The sequence below is a fragment of the Schistocerca piceifrons genome, chromosome 1, assembly GCF_021461385.2.
Source record: "Schistocerca piceifrons isolate TAMUIC-IGC-003096 chromosome 1, iqSchPice1.1, whole genome shotgun sequence".
Lineage (NCBI taxonomy): Eukaryota > Metazoa > Arthropoda > Insecta > Orthoptera > Acrididae > Schistocerca > Schistocerca piceifrons.
The window spans coordinates 538,839,543-538,855,863 of record NC_060138.1 but is presented as its reverse complement, the minus strand read 5'-3'; the positions used below and the strand labels follow the sequence as shown (position 1 = coordinate 538,855,863).

Below are 16,321 nucleotides of genomic sequence, written 5' to 3'. Positions count from 1 at the left end.
ACACATTGACACCGGTGTGTCAGACCCACCATACTTGCTCCGGACACTGCGAGAGGGCTGTACAAGGAATGATCACACGCACGGCACAGCGGACACACCAGCAACCGCGGTGTTGGCCGTCGAATGGCGCTAGCTGCGCAGCATTTGTGCACCGCCGCAGTCAGTGTCAGCCAGTTTGCCGTGGCGTACGGAGCTCCATCGCAGTCTTTAACAATGGTAGCATGCCGCGACAGCGTGGACGTGAACCGTATGTGCAGTTGACGGACTTTGAGCGAGGGCGTATAGTGGGCATGCGGAAGGCCGGGTGGACGTACCGCCGAATTGCTCAACACGTGGGGCGTGAGGTCTCCACAGTACATCGATGTTGTCGCCAGTGGTCGGCGGAAGGTGCACGTGCCCGTCGACCTGGGACCGGACCGCAGCGACGCACGGATTCACGCCAAGACCGTAGGATCCTACGCAGTGCCGTAGGGGACCGCACCGCCACTTCCCAGCAAATTAGGGACACTGTTGCTCCTGGGGTATCGGCGAGGACCATTCGCAACCGTCTCCATGAAGCTGGGCTACGGTCCCGCACACCGTTAGGCCGTCTTCCGCTCACGTCCCAACATCGTGCAGCCCGCCTCCAGTGGTGTCGCGACAGGCGTGAATGGAGGGACGAATGGAGACATGTCGTCTTCAGCGATGAGAGTCGCTTCTGCCTTGGTGCCAATGATGGTCGTATGCGTGTTTGGCGCCGTGCAGGTGAGCGCCACAATCAGGACTGCATACGACCGAGGCACACAGGGCCAACACCCGGCATCATGGTGTGGGGAGCGATCTCCTACACTGGCCGTACACCACTGGTGATCGTTGAGGGGACACTGAATAGTGCACGGTACATCCAAACCATCATCGAACCCATCGTTCTACCATTCCTAGACCGGCAAGGGAACTTGCTGTTCCAACAGGACAATGCACGTCCGCATGTATCCCGTGCCACCCAACGTGCTCTAGAAGGTGTAAGTCAACTACCCTGGCCAGCAAGATCTCCGGATCTGTCCCCCATTGAGCATGTTTGGGACTGGATGAAGCGTCGTCTCAGGCGGTCTGCACGTCCAGCACGAACGCTGATCCAACTGAGGCGCCAGGTGGAAATGGCATGGCAAGCCGTTCCGCAGGACTACATCCAGCATCTCTACGATCGTCTCCATGGAAGAATAGCAGCCTGCATTGCTGCGAAAGGTGGATATACACTGTACTAGTGCCGACATTGTGCATGCTCTTTTGCCTGTGTCTATGTGCCTGTGGTTCTGTCAGCGTGATCATGTGATGTATCTGACCCCAGGAATGTGTCAATAAAGTTTCCCCTTCTTGGGACAATGGATTCACGGTGTTCTTATTTCAATTTCCAGGAGTGTATTTGCTGCCTTTTTGAAGGCAACTCACAGGGCTGTGGCAACCCGAATAGTATGCAATTGTCTCTGCCCGATGAATTTGGCGTCTAGGCAGCCACGACCAACAACAATAAAACACTCCAATATAGCGATATGCAAAGGAGCCCACAGTATTCCTTTTTATTTATACTTTTCGTGCGTCTTCTTATTTCTTTGGACTCTTTCTTTGCTTCGCTTGTCTCACATAAAATTAAATGACTTAAGTAACGTGTAGTTTCTGAATTGGGTCTAGGAATACTACAATAAGTTGCTAGTTCGGATAAGATTCTGGAAATATAAAATGCTTTTTCAATCGTAACACAAAGAAGACATGACTGACTTTTCAAATTACCTCGTTGTTTTATTGTCTTTCGAGCGCAGATACATTCCGAGTAATAATTAAGTGCAGTAATAAGAGCTGCATTCTGTTCTCTAAAAATAACGTTTAAGCACCGGTACACCTCATAAAAATAATGTTAGTTACGCCTCACATAATAGCGGAGATCAGATAATGGCGGACCTGTTAACAAAATGCGCGTTCTTACTTTTAATGACGAACGAGAACTTCACAGGAATAGTCCTCGTGTGGTCTCTGTCTTCGAAAGGATGGAGAGAAACGTATGCGTAGAGAGTAATGCGAGTCTTTTCCCTGCTTTATCGTAGCTGGTAGAATCCATTTAATTTTTAGATATCGATACGACTTATTGCTACCTTGGAGGCAGAGAAAAACAACAGAGATCTATCAGGTAGGCAAACAACCGTCTGGAATGGAACCATGGGCGTCGGCAGAAATTTTTACAAAAGGGAGATATTCTAAATTACCGTTTTCTTGTGTAGCTCATTCGAATAGGTTTGAAAACGCGTCCTGCCCCAAGAAGTAATATTGACAAGATGTATTCAAAACTTATTCTATATCTAACGATTGATAGTTACCGTATCTCTTAGTACTTGTACGGTAGATTACTTTCATACCTACATCTACATCTACATCTATACTCCGCGAGCCACCTTACGGTGTGTGGCGGAGGGTACTTATTGTACCAGTATCTGATCCCCCCTTCCCTGTCCCATTCACGAATTGTGCGTGGGAAGAACGACTGCTTGTAAGTCTCCGCATTTGCTCTAATTTCTCGGATCTTTTCGTTGTGATCATTACGCGAGATATATGTGGGCGGTAGTAATATGTTGCCCATCTCTTCCCGGAATGTGCTCTCTCGTAATTTCGATAATAAACCTCTCCGTATTGCGTAACGCCTTTCTTGAAGTGTCCGCCACTGGAGCTTGTTCAGCATCTCCGTAACGCTCTCGCGCTGACTACATGTCCCCATGACGAATCGCGCTGCTTTTCGCTGGATCATGTCTATCTCTTCTATTAATCCAACCTGGTAAGGGTCCCATACTGATGAGCAATACTCAAGAATCAGACGAACAAGCGTTTTGTAAGCTACTTCTTTCGTCGATGAGTCACATTTTCTTAGAATTCTTCCTATGAATCTCAACCTGGCGCCTGCTTTTCCCACTATTTGTTTTATGTGATCATTCCACTTCAGATCGCTCCGGATAGTAACTCCTAAGTATTTTACGGTCGTTACCGCTTCCAATGATTTACCACCTATGGCGCCGGCCGTGGTGGTCTCGCGGTTCTAGGCGCGCAGTCCGGAACCGTGCGACTGCTATGGTCGCAGGTTCGAATCCTGCCTCGGGCATGGATGTGTGTGATGTCCTTAGGTTAGTTAGGTTTAAGTAGTTCTAAGTTCTAGGGGACTGATGACCACAGCAGTTGAGTCCCATAGTGCTCAGAGCCATTTGAACCATTTGAACCACCTATGGCATAATCGTACTGGAATGGATTTCTGCCCCTATGTATGCGCATTATATTACATTTATCTACGTTTAGGGAAAGCTGCCAGCTGTCGCACCATGCATTAATCCTCTGCAGGTCCTCCTGGAGTACGTACGAGTCTTCTGATGTTGCTACTTTCTTGTAGACAACCGTGTCATCTGCAAATAGCCTCACGGAGCTACCGATGTTGTCAACTAAGTCATTTATGTATATTGTAAACAATAAAGGTCCTATCACGCTTCCCTGCGGTACTCCCGAAATTACCTCTACATCTGCAGATTTTGAACCGTTAAGAATGACATGTTGTGTTCTTTCTTCTAGGAAATCCTGAATCCAATCACAAACCTGGTCCGATATTCCGTAAGCTCGTATTTTTTTCACTAAACGTAAGTGCGGAACCGTATCAAATGCCTTCCTGAAGTCCAGGAATACGGCATCAATCTGCTCGCCAGTGTCTACGGCACTGTGAATTTCTTGGGCAAATAGGGCGAGCTGAGTTTCACATGATCTCTGTTTGCGGAATCCATGTTGGTTATGATGAAGGAGATTTGTATTATCTAAGAACGTCATAATACGAGAACACAAAACATGTTCCATTATTCTACAACAGATTGACGTAAGCGAAATAGGCCTATAATTATTCGCATCTGATTTATGACCCTTCTTGAAAATGGGAACGACCTGCGCTTTCTTCCAGTCGCTAGGTACTTTACGTTCTTCCAGCGATCTACGATAAATTGCTGATAGAAAGGGGGCAAGTTCTTTAGCATAATCACTGTAGAATCTTAAGGGTATCTCGTCTGGTCCGGATGCTTTTCCGCTACTAAGTGATAGCAGTTGTTTTTCAATTCCGATATCGTTTATTTCAATATTTTCCATTTTGGCGTCCGTGCGACGGCTGAAGTCAGGGACCGTGTTACGATTTTCCGCAGTGAAACAGTTTCGGAACACTGAATTCAGTATTTCTGCCTTTCTTCGGTCGTCCTCTGTTTCGGTGCCATCGTGGTCAACGAGTGACTGAATAGGGGATTTAGATCCGCTTACCGATTTTACATATGACCAAAACTTTTTAGGGTTTTTGTTTAGATTGTTTGCCAATGTTTTATGTTCGAATTCGTTGAATGCTTCTCTCATTGCTCTCTTTACGCTCTTTTTCGCTTCGTTCAGCTTTTCCTTATCAGCTATGATTCGACTACTCTTAAACCTATGATGAAGCTTTCTTTGTTTCCGTAGTACCTTTCGTACATGATTGTTATACCACGGTGGATCTTTCCCCTCGCTTTGGACCTTAGTCGGTACGAACTTATCTAAGGCGTACTGGACGATGTTTCTGAATTTTTTCCATTTTTGTTCCACATCCACTTCCTCAGAAATGAACGTTTGATGGTGGTCACTCAGATATTCTGCGATTTGTGCCTTATCACTCTTGTTAAGCAAATATATTTTCCTTCCTTTCTTGGCATTTCTTATTACACCTAAGCAGTAAGCGTACTTCAGTGGTACATGCAAAAGAGATCTTTTATATTAGTTGTATGGATATGGGTGCCACCTTTTTTATTTCCACAGTCTTAAAAGTTAAATTCTCTTACTATCACATTCAAGGCAGCCAATGAGTTAATAATGTAGGTAGACAATATAGTAAAAAAAAATTGATCGTATTCCAGTAATGTTAGGGTAGATCAAAATTAAACCTATGAAATTTAAAGAAGTCAGAACGATTGAGAAAATCCTCTTGAATATCAAAAAACATGAATGTTCCTGGAAGTGGAGAAACAGGGTATACTCTTTAAAAGACACTTATTCAACTCTGGTGACACTTTGTCTACATGTTTTGGACTTTATATGACTAAGTGTAACTTAGGACCAGTACATGACAAGCAGAATGCGTGAAATCTTCCAAAACCACCCTCATATTGGGCTGTTCTTGTCTCTTCAGTTTGTCACTTTATTAGGCAGCCATGCCGTTTGCACAGCATACGGTTTAAGAAGGTCCCCGGTTTCGTACTTTCTTTTCATTTCCCATAGGAAGCCACGGACAAAGGATGGAGGACACTACAACGGCACAAATCCGCCGCCACATCAAGCAATCGACATAACTTCCCATGATTAGTGTGACAACTAAAAAACTCAAGATATACATAATGATTCAGCTGCTCCTACCGGTGTAGTTTTATGCAACCTACACTACATCTGTATCAGGACCGGTATACAGACAGGACACAGCCACTTAATCGATGCCGAGCGAGGTGGCGCACTGGCTAGCACACTGGACTCGCATTCGGGAGGACGACAGTTCAATTCCGCGTCCGGCCATCCTGATTTAGGTTTTCCGTGATTTCCCTAAATCGCTGCAGGAAAATGCCGGGACGGTTCCTTTGAAAGGGCACGGCCGATTTCCTTCCCCGTCCTTCCCTAATCCGATGACCTCACTGTTTGGTCTCCTCCCTCAAACAACCCAACCCAACCAACTTAATCGATATACGATAGACTTTCGCTCTCAGATCTCTGGGCAATTGTTAGCAAGCAGAGTCATACTATAAAAAATACAAGTGAGGATTGGCCATGAGTTACAAAACATTTTTGGAACAAGATATACCATATTTCTATCATACTTATCCAAGTGTCTTCAGTTTTTTTGTGTGATTATGGGCGTAATCATACAGGTTTCTAATGTCTCTGTACGTTTATTCCATTTATAGTACTTAATCTTCGTATACTGTTCAGAAACGTTGCCCTATAAAGTGGGTTTCACCATCTGATACAACGAAACTGACAAGAGACATCAAAATGGAAAGTGTGGAAGTAAAAACTTACCAGCACATAACCCAGAGACAAGACCAATATGCCCGCATCTCGTGGTCGTGCGGTAGCGTTCTCGCTTCCCACGCCCGGGTTCCCGGGTTCCCGGGTTCGATTCCCGGCGGGGTCAGGGATTTTCTCTGCCTCGTGATGGCTGGGTGTTGTGTGTTGTCCTTAGGTTAGTTAGATTAGATTAGATTAGATTAATACTAGTTCCATGGATCATGAATACGATATTTCGTAATGATGTGGAACGAGTCGAATTTTCCAATACATGACATAATTAGGTTAATTTAACAACATACTTAAGTTAATATAACAACTTTATTTTTTGTGTTTTTTTATTTTTATTTTTTTATTTTTAGGTTTAAGTAGTTCTAAGTTCTAGGGGACTTATGACCACAGCAGTTGAGTCCCATAGTGCTCAGAGCCATTTGAACCAAGACCAATATAGCGTGCTTCAGCTGCCCCTACCTATGTCGTTTTATGCAACTTAATTGCCGGCCGGGGTGGCCGAGCGGTTTTAGGTGTTACAATCTGGAACCGCGCGACCGCTACGGTCGCAGGTTCGAATCCTGCCTCGAGCGTGGATGTGTGTGATGTCCTTAGGTTAGTTAGGTTTAAGTAGTTCTAAGTTCCAGGGGACTGATGACCTCAGAAGTTAACGCTCATAGTGCTCAGAGCCATTTGAACCATTTGCAACCTAATTGTCTGAACAGTGTCGTTTGCCAGTCCACTCTCTAGATGTCAAAATGCCTCAGAACAACTGGTAAACCGTATAAAGACATCTAGGACCTACCGTAAAATTTTTGTTTATGGTACTACTTTAGTACAAAATGCGGTGAATCATCTTTTCATTGGGTTATTTACTGGAAACATGTTACTTCCATGCTTCACATCTTGATATCTCCAGTTAATTTTGTTGTTTCCAGTGATGAAAACACACTTTATAAGGCAAAGTTTCTGAGCCATTTGCAAAAGATTTAGTACTATAAACTAACTAAACGATAGAGGCATCCTAAACCTGTAAAACTTCAGCACTCGTTACACGAAGGAAAGTTGGAGAGAGTTGGTAAGTATGGCAGAAGTAAGATATATCTTGGTCCAAAAATTCCTTGCAACTCATGGCCAATCCTTAAAGATTCTGCTGGATAAGAGTCGCCAAAACTCTGGGAGGGAATGTGTATCATACATCGATTACGTGGCTGTCACCTGTCTGGATATGGTTCCTAACACATACACAGTAGAGGTTGCATAAAACGACATCGGTAGGGGCTGCTGACTGCTAATGTCTCATGATTTCCCGCCGCTTTCTACGATGTTAAATCTGCAATTTACTAGAGTTGCAGACAACCATTACTAAAAATTCGTAAGAACTGTACTATGCATAAAAAAAAATTATGTTTAGAGGGGCCAAGTGCCCCTTCTTGTCTCCCTTATTGATGCCCATGAATAGAACGACGATAATGCAGTCAGGTCCTCTGCACCGACACGTGGAGGATTTATCTGACATTTGATCGTTATAGAAGAGTTTGGAGGCAGCCAGATACCAGATGCACGTCTCAGATATACAAGGAAGATGGGATAATTGTGTTTGGAGACCATATCGTGTACGATGTTGGACGTCCCCCATCGCTACCGAGGGTAATTTAATGGTTGTGCTATATCAGGACAGGATCCTCAATTCTATTGTCCAGTCGTACAGTCAACATTTCGATTAGTATTTCAGCTTCACAATAACGCACGGGCACATCACAATCACCTTGTGAACATCTTCGTCCAAGAGGCAGGAACCAACAGAATGGAATGCCCTACAGTGTCTGAAACCAATGACTCAGACATGATGCCATATGGGGTATAGGAAGCATCTTTAATATTCTGAAGATGAGTTTACTTGATACGCGTAAATGAAATTGAGTTTATGAACTTCAAGTGACTAAAAGTCTTTTTCTCCGCTCACAACAGTATTTAAATTTTATAAATTTGTAAAATGGTCACAGGCCTCTTACGTGGGACCAGCTGATATTTGCCGTACATACTCGAAGAAACTTTGCTCACACACTGGATGACCTCGGGAGACCTACCGTCGAAAATTGGGGGACAGCTTGAGCAGCGAAGTCTTGCAATTTGGAGACCGACCACTAAGAAGACTGTCAGATCTAAAAAACCGGCCATTTATGTCATTATGTAAAGCATTACTGACACATATGTAATTGATATATCTTCAAGAGTAATACGTACTAAAAAAAAAGACCAAGCTTCAAGATTTATTTTTCATATTTACTTAGTTCTTTGATAGATTACAAATTTTAAAATAATGATGACGAAAGTACAATTATTCTTCCAAAAAATTCTGAGGTGAGTTATTGAACAGTTTCTTCCTCTTGAGCTTCCACTCAACAAACGTGACGTATTTGTTGTTGAGTCACAACAAACTACGAACCTAACGAGTACATGCACGTAATTACGTCTACGCGATCACGTACTGGCTCTGCTATTCGCGACAATAGTTGAGCAGTTTTATGTTCGCTAAATGTTTCTTTCGAAATAATTCTAGAAATTGACAACAGAAGACAGAACCTGTAAAGGAACAGGTAGCTAAACATCCGGATATTGGTCTCATACGAATTTTCGAGAGACAAGCGGCTCGCGCCTCGAGAAAAATTGTGACATAAACAGTACTCTGCCGCGATCTTTCGAACACAGCGTTGGGCCCGAGTTATGTCCTCTGGCTACGCTCTCCAAGTTTTAGAGGAGCTAAGCATGTTATAGCGCAGGAGTTGCCGCAGCACGCTATTGAATGCTACCCAAAAGCGGATTTTGATTTTTGCCACTGTGTAAACATGTTCACTTGCGAATGTACTTCCTTTAATTTAATTATTATTTGGTTTTTAATTCACAGTGAAGTTTAAAAGAGTTTCATATGGGCTGTTCTCTGTAAGTACGTAAATCAACAGTTACAGTTCATTTATAATATTGATCGGCAACTCTGTTCTGCCCACATACGCCTACTCTAGCGTAATGTTGATCAGCAAGTTTGTTTCTTGATATAGATTTCGTAGGTATGAACAGTCCTGAAGTCAGTATATTTTTCATTTGCGAAATTTCAGATTTTTAATACAGAGAATAAAGTTTAACAAGAAAAATAAGTAACACGAAATAACCCTGTTGTCCCGGAAAAATACTGTGTAGGAATACAAACAGGCATTCCGGCTCGAGATGCTGGAGTTGGCGGTCATGAGTGCGTAAGATGTACCTCCTTTTATGTATGAATGGTGTGTGTTTCTCTTTTGCTGATGAGGGCTATGGCGGTAAGCTTTATGAGAGTCTTTCAGGTTTGCCTGTCTGCAACTTAACGTCTCTACTTTACGGTAAGTAGCAGTCTACGTTTTCCTACATTGTTAAAGTACACAATGATATGTTTTTGAGTGACACCATCGCCAAAAACACTGTAGTTAGTTTTCGAGAGTGGTGAACTGTGTGTCGAGATCAGTGAATTAAGTGTCAAAATAGTTCCGTGTTTCTTTGTTTCTAAGTATCGTACAGGTACTGTAAATTGATTCTTCTACTCGCAATGGCACATAAGTTTCAGCAAAAACAAATTGCTATTTTGTTTAAAATGAAGATGGGTATATTTAAAGTAGCTCATGAGAAATCTGTGAATAGTTTGAAATTGCTAAGGCCCTGCAGTCGACGATACCGGTAATTAAAAACAGATATATAATCACGGCAATGTTTGAGGAAGTGTGTTCGGACCTGAGATAAAATATAACAGCTAAACACGAATTAATTTTTTGTCTCCGTGCGCATTGAATTAGCCTGTTAGCCGAGAGAGTGGGCGCTACGACGGTTTATCGTGAGTTTTAGTCATATTTCACGAGGACACTCTGTACCACTTAATTCGATATGAACAGCTGTCTTGAAACCATTCACAACGCGATGCGCTTTCCTGAATCATCACTTACTTGTCTATTGTAACGTGTTTCTGATAACGACCACGGTAGGCTAAGCACAATGACATCGTAACAGGGCGGTAATCTTGCCTTTGTGGTCCCTACCGAATGATACCTAGGGAGTTGTACGTTCCTTGATTCATGGTTCATGATTCACAAAACTTTGTAGGTAGATTTTCATTGGAAAGTTTGCGTTTATCTTAAACAGCTTGCGAGTTCAGTTACTGTAGTATTTCTGTGATGCTCACCCATGAGTCAAAGAAACTATGACCATTTTCGTCACCCTTCTTTGTACACGTCCTATATCCCCTGACAGTATTATCTGTTGTGAGTCCCACACTCTTTAAGCCATATTCTAAGTTAGATGACACAAGTATTTCGCAAGCAATCTCCTTTGTCTACTGATTGTATTTCCCCAGTACATTACGAGGGGCGCTCAGTAAGTAACGCATTTTTTTCTGAAAGCAGATTGGTTTTAGTCTTATTTATGGTACAGCACATTATTCCCTTCCCCACTCTTGTGGCTACAATGCCCTATTTTTCAAAATAACCAATGCGACAGCTTACGCCACGTTACTGGGACCGCCTGTATGCCCGCGTGGTACCATTCTACTGGTCGACATCAGAGCCGACGTCTTGCTGCATCAATAACCTCCCCATCATCCACATACTGCTTCCTGTCGAATGAATCCTTTACTGGTGCAAACAGAAGGAAATCAGAAGGTGCGAGATCCGGGCTGTTGGGTAGATGAGGAAGAATGGTCCAATGAAGTTTTGTGAAGTTCTCTCGGGTGTGCAGCCTTATTTGAGGTCTTGCGTTGTCATGGATAAGGAGAAGTTCATTTCAGTTTTTGTGGCGATTAACACGTTGAAGCCCCTTCCTCGATTTCCTTAGGGTAGCACAATACACTTCGCAGTTGGACGTTACGTCATGAGGGAGGACATCAGCAGAACATCACCTTCATATTAGGGCCTACCAGAAGACCATCGCCATGACTTTACCAGCTGAGGGTGCAGCTTTGAACTTTCTCTTCAGAGGAGAGATGGTGTTGCCTTATTCCATGGATAGCCGTTTTGTTTCCAGTTCCAAGTGATAGATCGATGTTTCGTCATCTGTGCGATCTTTGACAAAAAGTTGTGACGATCGGCATCGTAACACGCAAGCAGTTCTACACAGATGGTTCTTTGTGCTGTATGATCTTCTTTTGGGTCGTGAGGAACCCAGCAGCCACAACCTTTGAGTATCCCAACTAGTGGGTGAGTCAGTCAGCACTACCAACAGAGACTTTCAGTTGAGCAGAGAGATTTTTGATCGTGATCCATTGGTCACCTCGAATGAGTATGTCCACACATTCCAACAATGCAGGACTGTGTGTGGCCGACCAGCACGCCGCAATTCAGACGGGTTTACGCGACCTTGTTGCGATGACGACAGACACCTCGCCCAATGACTCACTGTGCTATTGCTCACTGCCAGGTCTCCGTAGAAAATCTGCAAGAGCCTATTAATATCTCCGATTCCCTCATTTTCCACCAAAAGAAACTCAGTGACAGCTCCCTGCTTGGAATGCACCTCCATTATAGACGCCATTTTAAGGCTACACATAGCTCCGATACATATAGGAACTTCATGAAACTTAGGGGCTGAAGCGGAAATATTCTACAATGTCCCACAACTTAATCTGCATTTTTTCAACGGAAATTCGCTGAGAAAAAAAATTGTGTTTCCTTTCTTATTGAATGCTCCTCGTACTAATGAACTGAAGTCTGTGACCCGCTTTGCCTACAACTGACACTCTGTAATTGCTCCATTTCATAGAATTACAAACTGTTACACCCAGCTGTTTCTATGAGTTTACCATTTCCTAGAATACTATGCGTCTTCATTATGTGAAATATAAAATGTGAAAAGGTCCTAATACACTTCACTGTGGCACACTCCAAGTTACTTCTACATCAATCAAAGAAATTCCATCCACGATACTTGAGTTATTTGGTACCTACAAGCAAGTGAAAACTGAATCTTAAGGGTAATAAAAAAGGACAATATGGAGTACCTATACAGATACAGAAAGACTGGCCTCTGAAAGGTGTAAATGAAGAAAGGAAATAGTATAGCCTACCATATTTACTAGTATGTAAATGCAAACACAAAGGAAAAATTACAGCTGAGCATACTATAGAAGAAATAAGTTACAAATAGACTAGAATTTATTAGCAAAGAGCAATCCAAAATGTATATTTATGTTTTCCTTATTTTTTAAAAAATTTTTATTTATTTATTCCCTAATTCTTTGAGATGGTTGTTGTTGTTGGCGGCGGTGGTGTGTGTGTGTGTGTGTGTGTGTGTGTGTGTGTGTGTGTGTGTGTGTGTGTGTGTTTGTTTTAAAAGTATTTAAGGCACAGTAGACAACCAATTAAACCTAGTTCCATCATTTCAGTTTTGCACATAAATAGTATTGTTGCAATTCTAGCAGTTGATCTGATAAATAAAAGTAGTTCTTTGTGCTGGTTCATTGTTTTCTTACTACCAGTATGAAAAACAGATGCTTATTCATCTTTTCTGTTTACTATCTACAGGCTGCATCTGTCAAGAATCCTCTAGTGCAGAGGAGCCTTTCTATTTTGGCAGGGGAAGTAAAAGGATCACCTGATGTTGTTGTGGCCCTGAGCCGTGAGAAACTTAGGAAGGTAAGTCAATAATTTTGAGATTCATTGTGAGCTTCTGTTTTGGGCTTCATTTTTTGCAGATTCACATCAATAAAATCATATTTCAAATATGATACTTTAATTCAGGTATCTTTAGACAGATACTTACAACAAATTATGTAGTGAAAGTGGGCACATACAAAACATAGTACCATAGATAATGTCATTCAGAAATCTTTGTGTGTAAACATCTTTTAATTACCAACTACTTTAATTTGTTCTTAAAAATATTTAAGTGTTGTAGACTAATACTATTTGAAAATATGTTAATGTCTTTTGGCAGCACATGGAATGTGAATCATATGTCTTCTGTTTTGCTGTTTATCATGACAATCATTTTGGGTCCCCGCATAGAAATCATTGTGTCTAATCATTATGATATTTTTTACCTTTTATTATTTATTTTCTATTTCTTACTTCTGTATTATCCTATTGTGAACATAATTGATACATAGAGAATACATAGGTAGCAAATTATATTTAATGGAATGACTCTTATTGTTATCTACCTGTATTAGTATTTACTCTGACTGTTCTCTTGTGCAGCCTATGCACCCTCTCAAGGTAGACTGCAGATGACTCACACCAAATCTGAATCTCATACAGTAGATGTGAGATGATTAATCTGAAGTAGATTTGTTGTAGTACAGAAGGTATTATTATGGTTATGAGGCTTTTATTAAGACAATCTTATTGCCAATCTCTTTATAGATGAAGCTTTAAGATGTTTATTTATCACAATGCCCATAAATTTCTATTTTATCAGATTTTATGCATACAAATGATAATTCAGCATTTCTATGGACTTCAGATGTAGCTTGCAACATGAATTGAAATGCAAAGAAATTGCAGTGTATAAACTTGAAGTGTCACAGTTAATGGAGAATATACATCCACAATATGGATGAACATAGCTGTATCTTGCTGGAACCTTGTGCATTGGAGTGAAATTCTGTTTATAGACACATTTTACTCTCTTAAAAATATTAAAAGTCTTTCATTTAATATTGTGTATGTATAGTACATTGCATGATCCACATTTTGTGAGCATTAGACTTCGAAATGTTGCTGCAGGTTTCATCATTGTGTATCTAGCACACACATAATAATCTAGTTTAAAATTTTGATCTTTTAATTTTTTTTCAGCTTACTCCAAGGATTTTGAAGTCTCTTGAGTTTCTCACACAAAATCTTAAGAAATCCATTGAAGCTTCAGAACCAAGCATTGACATTACATAGTGAGTATAATATTTTGTGTTGCTACTTTGTGGTATGCATTATCATTATAAATGCACTAACCAATATTTTATTCTTGAAATTAATCTGAGAACTGCATTTGTCATAACTTGATTAAAATAATTGTAAATTCATTTTGTGGGCTTAGAATGTATACCAGTCGACACTGTAGACTAGATAAGAATTTTTTAGCACATTTTATATATGCTATAAAAGAGGATGTGCAGAAATATCATATGGAATTTAATATAATTCTCAGCTAATCCCTCCAGCATCAGTACTTCCAAAATGATGTAAAAATAGAAAATGGTCCTTCACAGTGTGTTTGGGTCTCAGTACTGAGCTGACTTCACTTGGGAGATCTAACATTAGATTCCTGTGCCTGTTCTCATCTCAGGTTTCATCTGTTGGTTTTTTCCTGTCATTTTGTAACTTTGTATTCAAAATCTTATTTTCTGCCCCTGCATAATTTCACATTCATACAAACTTACATATTTATCTTTCATTTATGTATTCAGCTTACATTTCCTTTGTTCCTACCTTCATTTTTGTGTGTTACTTCCTTGCGTCATTCTCTTCATTATGTTTTTACTGTGGCAAAGGAACTGATAGATCTGAAAGCTAGATTATTTTTCCATTTGAGTTTTGTCATTTGTGATCCAGTAGTGTGTTTTTAACAGCTGTTAACCTTTTTATATTATCAGACTTTTGATATTTTTTTACCACTTGCTTCTTGTATATATCTGCTTGTGTCTGTATATGTGTGGATGGATATGTGTGTGTGTGCGAGTGTATACCTGTCCTTTTTTCCCCCTAAGGTAAGTCTTTCCGTTCCCGGGATTGGAATGACTCCTTACTCTCTCCCTTAAAACCCACATCCTTTCATCTTTCCCTCTCCTTCCCTCTTTCCTGACGAAGCAACCGTTGGTTGCGAAAGCTTGAAATTTTGTGTGTGTGTTTGTGTGTTTTTTATTGTGCCTATCTACCAGTGCTTTCCCGTTTGGTAAGTCATGATGGAATCTTTTATGTGTGTGTGTGTGTGTGTGTGTGTGTGTGTGTGTGTGTGTGTTTTATATGAATTTTTAACTTGAAGGAAGATCCTCCTATTAAACAACTGTCTTGTTATAGTAATATTACTAATGCATTTAGTGACATGTAATGGGCATTGACATGATGCAATACTTAAGGAGCATATAGTGATAATGTATTATTACCGGTATTAACGCATTAAGACTTGAATACTGTAATTGCACAGTGGTATGAAATTGAGTATGCATACTAATAACTACATAACTTTTTTCTAGTGCTGTTCGTAACTTCCTTGCTCATTCATTGGCTCTGACTCTCCTGGACAAGGATTCGCAGGCAGAAGAGCCCAAGGTGGACCAAAATGCACTTTCTGGAACTCTAGAACAAGTTCTTAAAATTGACAATCCCACTTATCCAGTTGCATCTTTTCCATGTAAGTTTTCCAGACTGTTTGTGATTTTCTGCAAGCTCTCCATTACCAAGCTTGCAAATACCGTTTAGTATTTCTGTTAACTTAGTTTTACAAAAGTCTTGCAACTTTTTAGAAATACACAAGGATGGAAATGCTTTCGTTGAAGCTTCACGTTTGTAATGCTGTGAAATAATGGAACTGAAGTAGACTGTGGACTGACTTTGTTCATACAACTTTTTAATATAATCATATTGTGTGTGCTGAATTCAGATAGGTGAACAGAAGTATTAAAAAATCAAGAAGTTCTTTATTTTTGGTGGTCTGTTTTCTGTCATAATATAGCAGATGATTTAAGGAAGATGCTTCTTAACTTCAACCATTAAGTAATTGCTGAATGAACTATAAATACAATCATACTTCTTTTGAAGAGGAACTATATGAAAATGCCTAAAAGTGCAACCACAGATAATACCATTGTGAAAGTGAACAAGACAGAACTAGACAATTGGTAATTATATGTGGACAAAATATCTGGTGACAGTCATATCAAGAAAGGAAATATGGCTAATTTTACACAAAGAGTTAACAAAGAGAAAGACTTGCACAAGATTGTTTCAATTGTTCTAGACCGTAGATCAATATCATATGAGAAAATAAATGTTTTAACTGTTTTCAGAAGGGCCCAATTAATTATTTTTACTGATCTGTTCTGTTGCTGAGACCTGCGTCTACTAGTTAATACCATAAATGAAGTAGCCATCAAGTCTACAGGTGACATTAATATGTCAGTTAAGTTATGGCCAATTCTTTCTGGGATGCAAAAGGGAATCTTTTTACTGATAATCTGTCAAAGGGTAAAATAGTTGTTAGTGACACTGAGCAGATCTTTTAGACCAACTAAATGGAAAAATTATGTATTATAGAC

The 16,321-nt window shown here is 40.7% G+C and overlaps 1 protein-coding gene across 1 annotated transcript in view; it reads left to right on the top strand.

Moving 5' to 3' along the window:
* LOC124799362 (cytochrome P450 3A8-like) overlaps nucleotides 1–16,321 on the top strand; it is a 268,183-nt gene that overhangs the window by 241,387 nt on the left and 10,475 nt on the right. The window contains exons 5-7 of the mRNA XM_047262919.1: nucleotides 12,591–12,701; nucleotides 13,866–13,957; nucleotides 15,260–15,417. Coding sequence (XP_047118875.1) covers nucleotides 12,591–12,701; nucleotides 13,866–13,957; nucleotides 15,260–15,417 — 361 coding nt within the window. The remainder of the gene's footprint in view (nucleotides 1–12,590; nucleotides 12,702–13,865; nucleotides 13,958–15,259; nucleotides 15,418–16,321) is intronic.